Raw genomic sequence first — 17,743 nt, forward strand, 5'->3', positions numbered from 1 at the left:
GTTGAGAGCATTGGTCATCTCCCTACAGTAAAGATTAGAAATGATTGAATTATTGTAAATGTGTGTGGAGTGGTGGGAATAGCTGCTTCAATAATAACTTATAACAACAACAGACAAGTTAGACAACTATGTATACAAAAAAAACGATATACACTGAATGATTAGTTGTTACCTAAAGTCCTTGGACTCCACTGTAGAGAACGGGTGCAGGCCTTTGACAACAAACTTTGTCACAGCCCTGTGACACTCGTTCACCCTATCCTCTGTCATCTTTCCTCTAGCTGCTAGGGAGAAAGGACTTTGGGTGGTGGAGGTAGAGGGTCGGGAGGATGTGTGGTGGGCTCACTGGCCTGGGACACATTGGTGGCTGACCTCAGCTTGACGATCTATAAAAAGTTTTTAGATTGTAGTATTTGTAGCTAAACAATTATTTTGTTTATTAGCCTATTTGTAATAATTCGTTATTAGCCTAGGAAACTCCGTATCTTGGCTTACCGGCTGCAGTGGACGTGGATGCAGATGGACCACTGCGCGCAAGGCAGTCGAATACGGCGCATTTCTGCACACTAATATAGTGTTTTGCAAACAAATGTTTTGATAGATTGCTCGTATTGCCACCCTTACTGGCAAATGTTTTGTTGCACTTGTGAACGCTTCGCTCTATCCGACATCACGACTCAGTCCATGCAGAGCTGTCTGTGTCTGTGTGCAGCGCGCGTCGGCACGGAGACAGCGCTGAGATGCTTCCAGCTGCAGCACATCAGGTGTGCGGGGCTTGTATGTGCGGGGCTTGTAAGCGCTGCTGTCTGACGTGCTGCAGCTGCATACTATTGACAGCGCTTTCATTAAGGAGTACCCGTATGTATGTGTAGCGCGACTCGCGAGGAGTGTGTGTAATAATGACTCGCTGCTTCTCGTGCAGAGACAGAGAGAGGAGAGATCGTTCGCAACTTTTAAATAATAATAATAATAATAATAATAATAATAATTTCTCTAGAGTATCGATAGCAGTACCGAGGACGTCGGAGCTTATAAATACTCCGGTATTTTCTAATATAGTACCGGTTCCCGTTTAAAACCGGGGTCCGGGGGGCATCCCTAGTCACGGTGCACATGTGCGGTGGTTTGTCCACCAAAAAAGCGCCAAAAGATCGAAAATAAACTAGCAGAGCCAGAACTGTTCAACTCCCCTGGAGCCACAGCCAGCAGAGAAGCCGGTTTACTTTCGCTTTTAAACCAGCTGCAGCCTGAGAACTGGAGTGTGAGGGGATGTAACACTAAAGATGGCGGCAACGACAAAGAATTGCTGCAAAATAAACATACATCTGTAGTTAAATTACTTATAACAATTTCGATAATTATCGATATCGAGAAATATGATAACATTATCATATCGTTATCGCGATATGATTTTTTGCCATATCGCCCAGCCCTACCGCAAGGTACTTTTTGACCTGTTCGTAATACTATTTTTTCCATGACTTTCGAGATGGAGGTAAGAATAGAAACGGTGGTAGTTGCCTGGGTCTAATTTGCTGCCCTTTTAGTGCAGGGGGGTTACTCTCGCATTACTCTCGCACTCTCTGGTCTGCATCCCCTTAACAATTGTGTGTATTGAGCCGTACTGTATTGTACCCATTCTGCAATCTGTTAAATAAAGTTTTCATTCATTCATTCATGCATTCATTCATTCATTCATTCATTCATTCATTCATTCATTCATTCATTCTCATTCATTCATTCATTCATGCATGTCTTCCTCACCATAGCATATTTCTCCTGGCACGTTTAAACTTCTGCTATCACAACATGTCCGACTCCTGGATCTGCTGCAACTCCTGCTTTCAGTCCCCCAGTGCTGACCGCAAAATAGCATTAGCTGTCACCACCTGTGGACATATCATCTGCAATGTCTGTTTTCAGAAAGGTAATGTGAGCCAATACTGGGTCTGTTTACTAAGGAACATTAGTGTTGCTTGTTAACGATAATATTCAACTTAATTTGGGTTCATGTGATGAAACTCAAACTGACCTGACTCCGTTCAGCCATGCATTATAAGCTGAACAATGACCAGCAGGTAAAACGTGAAGAGACAGTGACATCTGGTGGGCCACTTGTAATATTGTAACTGTGATGACTGAAGGAATGATAGATAGCCTGCTGATACTTCTTGCACTATGGATCTGTGTAGTAGTGGAAAGTAAAGTTTATTATTTTTTTTAACTACAGTACTGTACTTAAGTACAATTTCGAGCTACTTGTACTTTACGTGAGTATTTTCATACTAATTTACTACTTAGATTTTGCATAGAAAACATGGCAAAAATGTGTGAAGATTATATACTTTCACATTTGAAGCCTGTCAACTTCAAGATTACTTAATCAGAGCAGCATAACTGGACCACATACCACTTTAACATAACCTTTAACAAGGTGTCGTGATTGTTTTTAATGTATTGTATTTTTTTTACTTTGTGTATACTGTATTTTGTATGTTTAGTATTTCTGTTTTTATATTGTAAAGCACTTTGGTGCTTTAAAGTTGACCTTGACCTTAACATAACCTTTAATCAGAGCAGCATAACTGGACCACATACCACTTTAACAACCTTTAATCAGAGCAGCATAACTGGACCACATACCACTTTAACATAACCTTTAATCAGAGCAGCATAACTGGACCACATACCACTTTAACAACCTTTAATCAGAGCAGCATAACTGGACCACATACCACTTTAACATAACCTTTAATCAGAGCAGCATAACTGGACCACATACCACTTTAACATAACCTTTAATCAGAGCAGCATAACTGGACCACATACCACTTTAACATAACCTTTAATCAGAGCAGCATAACTGGACCACATACCACTTTAACATAACCTTTAATCAGAGCAGCATAACTGGACCACATACCACTTTAACATAACCTTTAATCAGAGCAGCATAACTGGACCACATACCACTTTAACATAACCTTTAATCAGAGCAGCATAACTGGACCACATACCACTTTAACATAACCTTTAATCAGAGCAGCATAACTGGACCACATACCACTTTAACATAACCTTTAATCAGAGCAGCATAACTGGACCACATACCACTTTAACATAACCTTTAATCAGAGCAGCATAACTGGACCACATACCACTTTAACATAACTTTTAATCAGAGCAGCATAACTGGACCACATACCACTTTAACATAACCTTTAATCAGAGCAGCATAACTGGACCACATACCACTTTAACAACCTTTAATCAGAGCAGCATAACTGGACCACATACCACTTTAACATAACCTTTAATCAGAGCAGCATAACTGGACCACATACCACTTTAACATAACGTTAGGTTATGACTATAACCAAGTTCTGTTAGTTAGGGGCGATGCTTGGCTTCGCCTTCTGCACTATCTCGCGTACGTGCACGCGTACTGAATAAACCACAAATGTACCTCTAATACCAGTATTAGTCTGACCACACCCCTCATCAGCTTACCTTCATAAGCAGGTGTGTGGTCACCTGCTCTCCTCCTTCCCAAGCTTTCACCACAAGGTGAGGTCAAGGGCTGCAGCGGCCGTCCGAAGCCAAGCATCGCCCCTAACTAACAGAACTTGGTTATAGTCATAACCTAACGTTCTGTATCGTTAGTGGCTTAGCTTGGCTTCGCCTTCTGCACAAGGGAGGCCAAGCGGAGCCACTTGGCTGACAAATACACCCCGCTGACAGCCCCCCAAAACCATCAGAACAGGGAGGGCCGAGCCCCCCCGACCCCCCCTAATGGAGGGTAGCCCCCCTATTAGGGACGTCACGGGAGGGCGACGGACCCGACCGTGCGAAGAGGCACTCAAGCAACTCAACGCACAGGGTGAGCAGACCGTGGCTTGACCCACGACTACACACACGCACAACCCGCATGCCACCCGGGAACGAACGGAGGAACAACCTCGTTACTGCCCCCAGAATCACGGGGTCAAGGGCAAACCCAACCCCGTGGCAAGGCCGTAGCAGCGGAGCACGAAGGAAGACCCAGACCCACCAAAAGGACTGGACTCCCTGGAATGGGGGCCCGGAGAAGTCCATGATGCCAGCATCAAGACCCCACCAGGTGGGCACGTAGTGCCCCGCCCCCCACATCGCCAGCGTATCCGGACAAAGGCCCCTCAGTTACTGCACCTGGTATTCCCAGGCGGAACCAACCAGGCCAGTAAGCCGAGCGGGCCCCGTCCCCCCAATAGTACACCGCCTGGCACACTGACCCTGCAGAATAGGCAGTCAGCATGGCCGTAAGCACACAAAAAAGGTTAACCAACGGAAGCAGGCAGCGCACCGGGGAAAAACCAGGCAACAGGCTGTTAACCCTAGCCTGGAGACTGCGGACGAGACAGGCGCCAGAGGGGACAGCTGAACACAGCCGCCCCGGCGGAAGGAGCGTAAGCTGGCGGTGTTGCATGACCAAGCCTCCATTTAACAACCCCCACCCAGAGGGGTCGAGGCAGAGAAGGCTGACACGATTGGCAGACGTCATGAACGTGCAGGGGCACCCTCAACCGGTGAACCCGGGAGTTGACACTGCTCCAACACACCAGGGAACCAACCACCTCGGTGTTACCCAATGCGGTGGTTGTTCCTATAACCCCTCAAGAAAAAACTCCAAAACACACCTGCGGGTATACACCGGCTATACCGCAGTACAAGTGTTTCAGTTTCCAAAAAGGGTTAACCCAGGCCTACGGGTCGCAAACATCACTTCGGACCGGGCCTGGCGGTACGGGAAGCACAGGGTCACCAGAGGAGGTCAAAAAACCACCCCCACAGGCCCCTCTTCGCCATGCGTGAGAGAGGAGCGAAAAACAATGGAGAACCAGCCCCTAAGCACACCGTACCTGGTATTCCCCGGCGGTCTCCCAACCAAGTACTAACCAGGACCAACCTGTGTAGCGGCCGAGATCCGACGAGATCGAGCGCGTACAGAATGGCATGGCTGTAAGCCATGACGACAGTGCTGAGTAAAAACATACCCAACCAGGGTCTCCATAGCGCTTAACCCTGTGACACCCAGACCGACCTGGCATTTTTCCCCCTGAAAAAAGCCCAAGTCCCTCAGGGTACCAGAACAGCAGATCTGCATCCCCGGCGGACAACGGGTTCAACTGATCTGGACCAGCGTGACCAGAACCAGTCCCGTGCCCTAACCACGCCGACATGCCCCAGGAAAAGGGCAGATATGCGTGTTGATCTTAACATGAAAAGAAGGCGCCACCCAGACGTCGGGACGAACCGCGCCTGGTGGCCCACCCCAAGGGCGTGAGACCCCACTACATATGTTCAGATCCATCCCGTCATCAACCCCCAGACATGAACGAGGATCCGTCGACAACCCACCCAGGTCATGGGATGTGGTCGCCGGAAGAGGAAAAACCCCCATCTCAGTTGCTTTATAAAAACGCTGTTTCAACCACAAGCAACTAAGGCGTGCCAGTCAATCGCCTGTTTACAGCGAGCTAGCACTATACGTGCGTCGGGACACACCCCCATCAATGAACAGGCTATTTAGACCTGTCATTGAATCCCCAAGGCGCCCAGGGGAACGACAAGAGGGGTGTGACACTCCCTAACTCCAACACTTCTGGAATAGAAAGAAGGAAGCATCAACAGTATGTATCCCAGTCTACACAGCCGGGGTAAAAAATGTTCACATTTTTACATCCCACCACCCTCCCATAGGAAAGAGACGGGGATCCCCAGAGAGACTTCCCACGCGAGCTGTACAGATTGAAAAGAATATATTGCACCTTGAGCCATGTAAAAAACTGGTTTTAGGGCCTCCGGGGAAGAGGCACCGAACCCATACACACTCAATAAACGAATTGAATCGAATATACATACAATAGAAAAGGACCCTTCTAGAGGGTCCACTCACTTTGACAATCTGAGGAGGAAGGCTCTGTACTCTGATGGAGGCTTCCTCACATGGATCACATGGAAGAAGGAGTCCGAACTCACAGAAGGCCTGAGTAGGCGCTTGGTGAGGAGGAGCCCTGACCACCCCCCCTGAAAACAGATCCATCACATGGACCTGAACAGCACACGGAAGTCCTACCAACAGAGACGCGCACGGTGACGTACTCTATGGCGGGGGAATTCCTGCGGTGCACACGCCCAATATACCAGGCCGTGGGACCAGGAACTCCCTCCCCCCCCCCCCCCCCCCCCCCCCGTAACGTGCCGAACCGCCACGTGACGGGAACCTTGAAGGACAGGGGGTGTACCCCTGACCGACAGAACAATGGGGAGAGGAAAGGTTACCAGTTCACCCCTTTACGACCCCACACCCATGATACGACGTAACGACAAAAAGAGAATATGACACAGTCATAGTCAGCTCTATGAAGCGTTTCACAGCTCCACACAGCGCACGAGCTAACCTGCTATCTGATTTTTACTAAGGAAAAACACAGAATAGAGAGGGCTCTAAGAACCCCGGTCCAACATACACATGTGCTTCTGTGGCCAGTACAACCCAGTTGTAGGTCACATGACACACACAACCCATCATCATCACAATGAGAGAATACATCATTCTTGATTAGTATCGACCACAGGCCTTGCTAAGCCCACATGACAGCAACCAAACCAATTTTCCTTTTAGGAAATAAGTTTCTCCAGCAGATTTAGCACAACCTCAGCAATCAAGCTGAGAGTTACATCGTATCCCTACCACACAAAAGACACAATTAATGCACAACATGTCTGATAGGAGGTGATAAAGTCCCCAGGGAACCGGGGGGGGAAAAACACAATCCTCCTATTTTACCCTCAATACGGCCAGTTAAAACAGGAAAACCTGTTAATGTGTGAACTCACTGTCCATTGTCATTACAGTCTGAGAAAGAACATTCTTTTACTCACTCGTCACCAAGCATAGCTTCATAGGTTAGTTGCCTTAGTAGTGAGTACACGGTACACATAAACACCATGATGTTTCTCACACAACAACCAGATCAATACATCACGACCTGCACAGAGAAGCTACTGCCAGTGACAAAAACAGCTCACACACAACCCGCAACGTATCTCAAATGCATTGCAACAACACACGTTTTGGGAAAAAACACCGTCATTCACAATACATTTAGCAAGGTAAAACCAGAAGACGTGTTATGAGGGTCTGGCCAACCCCGTACCTGCCCGGAACGCAGATCAGCGAAGTGCAGTCATAAGCCACCGTAGAACACAGCCCTCTTTGTTGACGCAATCCCCGTCTAGGCTCAGGCAGGGTTGACGAACATCCCCTGTCAAAGATGACGTCGTGGTCAAGAGTGTAAAACATGTTAAAAATCAAAGCACGTTCAACAGAATAGCATCAAGCTAACGGCTGCTCCAACCGTTCTGGTGCTATCGCTTCCGCTCGCGAGACGCCGATCTACGACGCACGCGATCAGGAGCGAGCTCCCGGCGGCGCGCGAGAAGCCTAAGCTACCCCGCGCCAGGCCACCGACCGGCTAACCGTAAGCTATGAACATGTAAACAATGACATAACACTCACCCAGACAGGCCGCCGTTCTGAACCCTCCTCACTTTTTAAGAGAAAAGAAAAAACAAGACGTCAACACCGCTTCACAACGGTGACATTAACACGTCCGGCGGAATCAGCACAGTACCAACTGGCCTGTATAGCTGACTTCGAACATGAATCTGCCGCTATCGCACATTACATGCACATATCCCCTCGTGAAGGAATACTCTCATTTGGATATGAAAGATGGGGTCTTAACACGGTGACAGAGAGAATCCACTCGTCCAGAACACACAGGGATCACCAGTGTCAATGGTCGCGGCCCACTAGTTAAAACTATAATGGTCGCCAGACCAAGGCCTTCTGTCGCCTAGACGGCTAAACAAAGGACCCTAGCCTGGGGCCGGTTTCCATAAACTTTGTCTAGTAGCCCCCATAGCACTAACAGACAAGTGGAGCCCGCCAGCAAACACTACTCACCCAACCTGGAACGCACCGCTCCTCACAACAGCGGCATGTCCGACAGTTCAGCTGTGGCCTGACAGGTTTCACCCCAACAAACACAGCAAGGAACTGCAGTTGAGAAGCATGCAGCGGCGTGCTCCCAATACGAAAACCGGTGGAGGGTTTGTAGAATGATCATCATCTTCTAGACACTCCAGTACGAAGACAATATCGCCGTATTTTCTCGAAAATAGTGAGAGAGAAAATAAAGATATGATGTCAACGTATCCTTGTTTCCCAAGCTGTTCCTAATCCAATTTCTTCCATCATGGTGTCAAGTGTGGGGATCTACCGAGGCACCTCTTCCTTGTGGTGAAAGCGAGAAGGAGGAGAGCAGGTGACCACACACCTGCTTATGAAGGTAAGCTGATGAGGGGTGTGGTCAGACTAATACTGGTATTAGAGGTACATTTGTGGTTTATTCAGTACGCGTGCACGTACGCGAGATAGTGCAGAAGGCGAAGCCAAGCTAAGCCACTAACGATACAGAACCTTTAATCAGAGCAGCATAACTGGACCACATACCACTTTAACATAACCTTTAATCAGAGCAGCATAACGTTAGGTTATGACTATAACCAAGTTCTGTTAGTTAGGGGCGATGCTTGGCATCGCCTTCTGCACTATCTCGCGTACGTGCACGCGTACTGAATAAACCACAAATGTACCTCTAATACCAGTATTAGTCTGACCACACCCCTCATCAGCTTACCCTCATAAGCAGGTGTGTGGTCACCTGCTCTCCTCCTTCCCAAGCTTTCACCACAAGGTGAGGACAAGGGCTGCAGCGGCGTCCGATGCCAAGCATCGCCCCTAACTAACAGAACTTGGTTATAGTCATAACCTAACGTTCTGTATCGTTAGTGGCTTAGCTTGGCATCGCCTTCTGCACAAGGGAGGCCAAGCGGAGCCACTTGGCTGACAAATACACCCCGCTGACAGCCCCCCAAAACCATCAGAACAGGGAGGGCCGAGCCCCCCCGACCCCCCCTAATGGAGGGTAGCCCCCCTATTAGGGACGTCACGGGAGGGCGACGGACCCGACCGTGCGAAGAGGCACTCAAGCAACTCAACGCACAGGGTGAGCAGACCGTGGCTTGACCCACGACTACACACACGCACAACCCGCATGCCACCCGGGAACGAACGGAGGAACAACCTCGTTACTGCCCCCAGAATCACGGGGTCAAGGGCAAACCCAACCCCGTGGCAAGGCCGTAGCAGCGGAGCACGAAGGAAGACCCAGACCCACCAAAAGGACTGGACTCCCTGGAATGGGGGCCCGGAGAAGTCCATGATGCCAGCATCAAGACCCCACCAGGTGGGCACGTAGTGCCCCGCCCCCCACATCGCCAGCGTATTCGGACAAAGGCCCCTCAGTTACTGCACCTGGTATTCCCAGGCGGAACCAACCAGGCCAGTAAGCCGAGCGGGCCCCGTCCCCCCAATAGTACACCGCCTGGCACACTGACCCTGCAGAATAGGCAGTCAGCATGGCCGTAAGCACACAAAAAAGGTTAACCAACGGAAGCAGGCAGCGCACCGGGGAAAAACCAGGCAACAGGCTGTTAACCCTAGCCTGGAGACTGCGGACGAGACAGGCGCCAGAGGGGACAGCTGAACACAGCCGCCCCGGCGGAAGGAGCGTAAGCTGGCGGTGTTGCATGACCAAGCCTCCATTTAACAACCCCCACCCAGAGGGGTCGAGGCAGAGAAGGCTGACACGATTGGCAGACGTCATGAACGTGCAGGGGCACCCTCAACCGGTGAACCCGGGAGTTGACACTGCTCCAACACACCAGGGAATCAACCACCTCGGTGTTACCCAATGCGGTGGTTGTTCCTATAACCCCTCAAGAAAAAACTCCAAAACACACCTGCGGGTATACACCGGCTATACCGCAGTACAAGCGTTTCAGTTTCCAAAAAGGGTTAACCCAGGCCTACGGGTCGCAAACATCACTTCGGACCGGGCCTGGCGGTACGGGAAGCACAGGGTCACCAGAGGAGGTCAAAAAACCACCCCCACAGGCCCCTCTTCGCCATGCGTGAGAGAGGAGCGAAAAACAATGGAGAACCAGCCCCTAAGCACACCGTACCTGGTATTCCCCGGCGGTCTCCCAACCAAGTACTAACCAGGACCAACCTGTGTAGCGGCCGAGATCCGACGAGATCGAGCGCGTACAGAATGGCATGGCTGTAAGCCATGACGACAGTGCTGAGTAAAAACATACCCAACCAGGGTCTCCATAGCGCTTAACCCTGTGACACCCAGACCGACCTGGCATTTTTCCCCCTGAAAAAAGCCCAAGTCCCTCAGGGTACCAGAACAGCAGATCTGCATCCCCGGCGGACAACGGGTTCAACTGATCTGGACCAGCGTGACCAGAACCAGTCCCGTGCCCTAACCACGCCGACATGCCTACTCCAGGAGAAGGGCAGATATGCGTGTTGATCTTAACATGAAAAGAAGGCGCCACCCAGACGTCGGGACGAACCGCGCCTGGTGGCCCACCCCAAGGGCGTGAGACCCCACTACATATGTTCAGATCCATCCCGTCATCATCCCCCAGACATGAACGAGGATCCGTCGACAACCCACCCAGGTCATGGGATGTGGTCGCCGGAAGAGGAAAAACCCCCATCTCAGTTGCTTTATAAAAACGCTGTTTCAACCACAAGCAACTAAGGCGTGCCAGTCAATCGCCTGTTTACAGCGAGCTAGCACTATACGTGCGTCGGGACACACCCCCATCAATGAACAGGCTATTCAGACCTGTCATTGAATCCCCAAGGCGCCCAGGGGAACGACAAGAGGGGTGTGACACTCCCTAACTCCAACACTTCTGGAATAGAAAGAAGGAAGCATCAACAGTATGTATCCCAGTCTACACAGCCGGGGTAAAAAATGTTCACATTTTTACATCCCACCACCCTCCCATAGGAAAGAGACGGGGATCCCCAGAGAGACTTCCCACGCGAGCTGTACAGATTGAAAAGAATATATTGCACCTTGAGCCATGTAAAAAACTGGTTTTAGGGCCTCCGGGGAAGAGGCACCGAACCCATACACACTCAATAAACGAATTGAATCGAATATACATACAATAGAAAAAGGACCCTTCTAGAGGGTCCACTCACTTTGACAATCTGAGGAGGAAGGCTCTGTACTCTGATGGAGGCTTCCTCACATGGATCACATGGAAGAAGGAGTCCGAACTCACAGAAGGCCTGAGTAGGCGCTTGGTGAGGAGGAGCCCTGACCACCCCCCCTGAAAACAGATCCATCACATGGACCTGAACAGCACACGGAAGTCCTACCAACAGAGACGCGCACGGTGACGTACTCTATGGCGGGGGAATTCCTGCGGTGCACACGCCCAATATACCAGGCCGTGGGACCAGGAACTCCCTCCCCCCCCCCCCCCCCCCCCCCCCGTAACGTGCCGAACCGCCACGTGACGGGAACCTTGAAGGACAGGGGGTGTACCCCTGACCGACAGAACAATGGGGAGAGGAAAGGTTACCAGTTCACCCCTTTACGACCCCACACCCATGATACGACGTAACGACAAAAAGAGAATATGACACAGTCATAGTCAGCTCTATGAAGCGTTTCACAGCTCCACACAGCGCACGAGCTAACCTGCTATCTGATTTTAACTAAGGAAAAACACAGAATAGAGAGGGCTCTAAGAACCCCGGTCCAACATACACATGTGCTTCTGTGGCCAGTACAACCCAGTTGTAGGTCACATGACACACACAACCCATCATCATCACAATGAGAGAATACATCATTCTTGATTAGTATCGACCACAGGCCTTGCTAAGCACACATGACAGCAACCAAACCAATTTCCCTTTAGGAAATAAGTTTCTCCAGCAGATTTAGCACAACCTCAGCAATCAAGCTGAGAGTTACATCGTATCCCTACCACACAAAAGACACAATTAATGCACAACATGTCTGATAGGAGGTGATAAAGTCCCCAGGGAACCGGGGGGGGAAAAACACAATCCTCCTATTTTACCCTCAATACGGCCAGTTAAAACAGGAAAACCTGTTAATGTGTGAACTCACTGTCCATTGTCATTACAGTCTGAGAAAGAACATTCTTTTACTCACTCGTCACCAAGCATAGCTTCATAGGTTAGTTGCCTTAGTAGTGAGTACACGGTACACATAAACACCATGATGTTTCTCACACAACAACCAGATCAATACATCACGACCTGCACGGAGAAGCTACTGCCAGTGACAAAAACAGCTCACACACAACCCGCAACGTATCTCAAATGCATTGCAACAACACACGTTTTGGGAAAAAACACCGTCATTCACAATACATTTAGCAAGGTAAAACCAGAAGACGTGTTATGAGGGTCTGGCCAACCCCGTACCTGCCCGGAACGCAGATCAGCGAAGTGCAGTCATAAGCCACCGTAGAACACAGCCCTCTTTGTTGACGCAATCCCCGTCTAGGCTCAGGCAGGGTTGACGAACATCCCCTGTCAAGGATGACGTCGTGGTCAAGAGTGTAAAACATGTTAAAAATCAAAGCACGTTCAACAGAATAGCATCAAGCTAACGGCTGCTCCAACCGTTCGGGTGCTATCGCTTCCGCTCGCGAGACGCCGATCTACGACGCACGCGATCAGGAGCGAGCTCCCGGCGGCGCGCGAGAAGCCAAGCTACCCCGCGCCAGGCCACCGACCGGCTAACCGTAAGCTATGAACATGTAAACAATGACATAACACTCACCCAGACAGGCCGCCGTTCTGAACCCTCCTCACTTTTTAAGAGAAAAGAGAAAACAAGACGTCAACACCGCTTCACAACGGTGACATTAACACGTCCGGCGGAATCAGCACAGTACCAACTGGCCTGTATAGCTGACTTTGAACATGAATCTGCCGCTATCGCACATTACATGCACATATCCCCTCGTGAAGGAATACTCTCATTTGGATATGAAAGATGGGGTCTTAACACGGTGACAGAGAGAATCCACTCGTCCAGAACACACAGGGATCACCAGTGTCAATGGTCGCGGCCCACTAGTTAAAACTATAATGGTCGCCAGACCAAGGCCTTCTGTCGCCTAGACGGCTAAACAAAGGACCCTAGCCTGGGGCCGGTTTCCATAAACTTTGTCTAGTAGCCCCCATAGCACTAACAGACAAGTGGAGCCCGCCAGCAAACACTACTCACCCAACCTGGAACGCACCGCTCCTCACAACAGCGGCATGTCCGACAGTTCAGCTGTGGCCTGACAGGTTTCACCCCAACAAACACAGCAAGGAACTGCAGTTGAGAAGCATGCAGCGGCGTGCTCCCAATACGAAAACCGGTGGAGGGTTTGTAGAATGATCATCATCTTCTAGACACTCCAGTACGAAGACAATATCGCCGTATTTTCTCGAAAATAGTGAGAGAGAAAATAAAGATATGATGTCAACGTATCCTTGTTTCCCAAGCTGTTCCTAATCCAATTTCTTCCATCATGGTGTCAAGTGTGGGGATCTACCGAGGCACCTCTTCCTTGTGGTGAAAGCGAGAAGGAGGAGAGCAGGTGACCACACACCTGCTTATGAGGGTAAGCTGATGAGGGGTGTGGTCAGACTAATACTGGTATTAGAGGTACATTTGTGGTTTATTCAGTACGCGTGCACGTACGCGAGATAGTGCAGAAGGCGATGCCAAGCTAAGCCACTAACGATACAGAACTGGACCACATACCACTTTAACATAACCTTTAATCAGAGCAGCATAACTGGACCACATACCACTTTAACATAACCTTTAATCAGAGCAGCATAACTGGACCACATACCACTTTAACATAACCTTTAATCAGAGCAGCATAACTGGACCACATACCACTTTAACATAACCTTTAATCAGAGCAGCATAACTGGACCACATACCACTTTAACATAACCTTTAATCAGAGCAGCATAACTGGACCACATACCACTTTAACATAACCTTTAATCAGAGCAGCACAACTGGACCACATACCACTTTAACATAACCTTTAATCAGAGCAGCATAACTCGACCACATACCACTTTAACATAACCTTTAATCAGAGCAGCATAACTGGACCACATACCACTTTAACATAACCTTTAATCAGAGCAGCATAACTGGACCACATACCACTTTAACATAACCTTTAATCAGAGCAGCATAACTGGACCGCATACCACTTTAACATAACCTTTAATCAGAGCAGCATAACTGGACCACATACCACTTTAACATAACCTTTAATCAGAGCAGCATAACTGGACCACATACCACTTTAACATAACCTTTAATCAGAGCAGCATAACTGGACCACATACCACTTTAACATAACCTTTAATCAGAGCAGCATAACTGGACCACATACCACTTTAACATAACCTTCAGAGGTCAATGGGTCGAGGCATGAATGTTCCCAAGCACTGGAATACACAAACGTCATGTAGAATGCATAATTTATATACTTAATTACATTCAATAGCAAATACTTATCTGCTTTTACTTTTGTAGAATTTGAATGGAGGACTTTTACTTTTACCAGCCTAGTCATTGATCTGGTTATTTCTAATTTTACTTAAGTAAAGGAACTGTGTACTTCTTCCACCACTGCTAATGTACTGTATAATCCGTATTGTAACTTTGATTATACTCATAATATTGTAGCTTATGTGCAACTTTTTTTTCAGGCAAGCAAGGAGAGTGTTTCATATGTAAAGCCAAGTGCCAAGTATCTCCTATCTCAGACAAAGTAAGAATATTTTAGTTAACTTTGACAGATATTTATCTAATGTTGGAAACCTTTGATGAGGAGTTCATGTCATCATAGGAGGAGGGAAAATGGGAACATCGCCATCTTGTGGTTGAAACATAAAAAGAAAATGATACAACTGTAGAGATGGTCTTGTGTTCAATGTAATTTTAAGAGCACCTACACAGTCATATGGTTCTGCAAAATGTTCTACTTTTCTCTCTTATCCTCGTATGTGCTTATGTGACCGATCGTATGTGACTCCTCTGCGTTGTGTTAGTTTTTCGATGCCCTGAGGGAGTTTTGAACCAGGGTCGGCCGTTCGGGCGACAGTACAGACCGCTATACCAAGAAGTGAATTCACTGCTTGGTAATGTGTCTATGTGTCCTTTCTTTTTTTAAACATTTATTTTTTTGGCGTTTTATCGCTTTATTGCTACTGGGCAGTCCAGTAGAGAGAGACAGAGGAGGAATGGGAGACAGAGTGGGGGGAAGACATTCGGCAAATAACGACGGGTTCGGGAATCGAACCCGGGTCGGTCGTGTCGCGGCTGAGCGCGCTATGTGGTTCGCCACTGGGGCGCCCTCTATGTGTCTTTTAAGGGGCAGTGAGTTTAACGTACCGCTTACTGCCACAGTCACTTCACAACACAGTCCACCGTGACTGTGGATATTACTCACGGACTTCCTTATACTGTTGCAAAAATGTCTGATTGATGAAAGCTTTCACTGATTTTAATGTATAATCAGTGTCCCTATTAGGGAAAATTAATGGTGATTGAAATCTTTTGAAATGCAACCACTAGATGGCGGGAATCGCCACTTTCCCTCCCCATACTTGAGTGAATTATGGTCATAATCCAGCCACATTTGAATTTATCATCAAAAATCACTCCGATTTTAGGGGAAATTGAGAGAAGACAGCGTTTCACCCCATTATATTATATTTCACTTGTTAAATTTGAACAAATGGATGACTCTCTCCTAACGATGGGTTGTTACACTGAGGTGAAGCATGTCTTTGTGTTCACAGAGTAGCCCTGAAGTTAAGACCATGTTCGCTGACATCAACACCGTGGCAACCAAATACTTCACAGAGATCAGCAAGGTGTGTAGCCAGGCCTCTCTGCACGATGCAGCACTGTGCAGAAGGACACTAGTGTGGAAAATGCCATTTGACTCATTTATTAGTTCTTTTTTTTCTCCATCAGAGAGATCTAATATTCTTCAATGTGTGAAAAAGATAGAAAAGCGAATTGATTATACATTGATGTAGGGCTGGGCGATATGGCCTAAATATGATATCACGATATTTTCTGACCTTTCGGCGATACACGATACGCATCACGATGTTTTTCTTTTTTCCCCCAAACAATTCATTATGAGGCTTACCAAGACAGTATTTGAGTTTGCAAGCTAACATTAAAGACAAAATAAAATACCCATGCATTTAGCATTTTTATATTATATATTAGATTTAGATTATTGGATTATTAGATTATATATTGCATATATTTAGCAATGAGATATTATATGATTTAGATATGAAATATGATAAATTGAAAATGGGGGACCCTGATGTAAACAAGACGAAAGTCTTTCTCTGGTCTGAATCCTCCTGTTGTTGTATTGAGCTGTACTGTATTGTACCCATGCTGCAATCTGTTAATAACGTTTTCATTCATTCAGACGGCAAACAGAATCATTTTGATTGACAGTCGAGTCTGCCAATTACGTCACACCGCTTGCACCCTCCCTGCTGTTCTTAGCACCAATCGGCAAGCGCGTATTAATTTTTTACTTCCGCCATTGGAGAGCTCAATGACAACAACAATGGTAGCTCCCCCGCCCCGCGGCCGACGTTTAGCTTTTAGCTCCGCAGGACGACTAAACGACTGGAGGCATAATGATTTTACTGCAACGGATGTTATAATAAAAGCCTTTCCATACATCTGTCTGATTGAAAACTTTATTAACAGACCGCAGAATGGGCACAACTGAGTCAGCACGGGCTGAGATATGAACGACTAATGCTTGCTATATCTAGGTCGACCTCGGACGTTGCTATGTAAATACGCTGATGTAATTATTGAACGTGTATGTAACTGAGGGGTTACAAAACCCTGACTGTATTAAAGATTGTGATAGATTAAACCACTGCTAATTATTATTATTATTACTTGCCAGACAGTACAGTTATTATATGGCAGACACTCAGAATATACGGCACGGTGACAAGGAAATATCATTTATAGTATTTATTATTATGCAGCAATGTACAGAATGGGAATTAATTGATCGCTCTTTTATGGCGAAGAATATGAATAAAGTCAGTGAGTAGCAAAGTCAGTTGGAATGAATAATTCCTAAGCTGGGTATAATAGACCAAACGCCGCCTGGCGTGGGATGGCACTATAGGGGGCAAACGATGGTACCGCTGGAGACAGGGGGTATCCTCCCAGAGATGTAAGCTCTGGAGGAAGGAAGAATGTTCGGATACTCAGTCTGTTCACTTGAAGAAAAGGGGTTCTCGTACGGATCCAGTCCTTATAATCCAAATGCTCAGTAGCAAGGTAATAGCTGTAATCCAATGCTCGATAGCAATGATGATAGCCAGCCAGCTTCGGTCCTCGAAGCTAGCCCGAGGTAAGATCTTCAAGGTAGTTAAATCCAAACGACAGTGGGTATTAACGATGCTCTTCTCCACGGTAGTACGTTCCACAATCACTATAATCCAACCAATACTGGTTCTACAATATCGCCGTAGTAGGTTCCAATATGCACATGTCCAGTAGTTCTGCGACTAGGCCCTCCTCGTGTGCTGGCACTAATTACTAAGTCCACACACACTTGCTAAGGTTTTACACTAGCTACTAAACGAACGAACTGCTTGGTAATGCTGCACACCGAACGAACTGCTGTAACA

General features: G+C 47.6%; 1 protein-coding gene across 1 annotated transcript in view; it reads left to right on the forward strand.

The window, feature by feature from the left end:
• Window positions 1-1,793: 1,793 nt before the first annotated feature.
• Window positions 1,794-17,743, forward strand: part of rnf212 (ring finger protein 212) — a 56,613-nt gene continuing 40,663 nt past the window's right edge. Inside the window, exons 1-3 of the mRNA XM_084331939.1 lie at window positions 1,794-1,927; window positions 14,756-14,817; window positions 15,851-15,925. Coding sequence (XP_084188065.1) covers window positions 1,810-1,927; window positions 14,756-14,817; window positions 15,851-15,925 — 255 coding nt within the window. The 5' untranslated portion in view covers window positions 1,794-1,809. The remainder of the gene's footprint in view (window positions 1,928-14,755; window positions 14,818-15,850; window positions 15,926-17,743) is intronic.

Source organism: Notolepis coatsorum (assembly GCF_963971535.1).
Source record: "Notolepis coatsorum genome assembly, chromosome: 16".
Classification (NCBI taxonomy): domain Eukaryota; kingdom Metazoa; phylum Chordata; class Actinopteri; order Aulopiformes; family Paralepididae; genus Notolepis; species Notolepis coatsorum.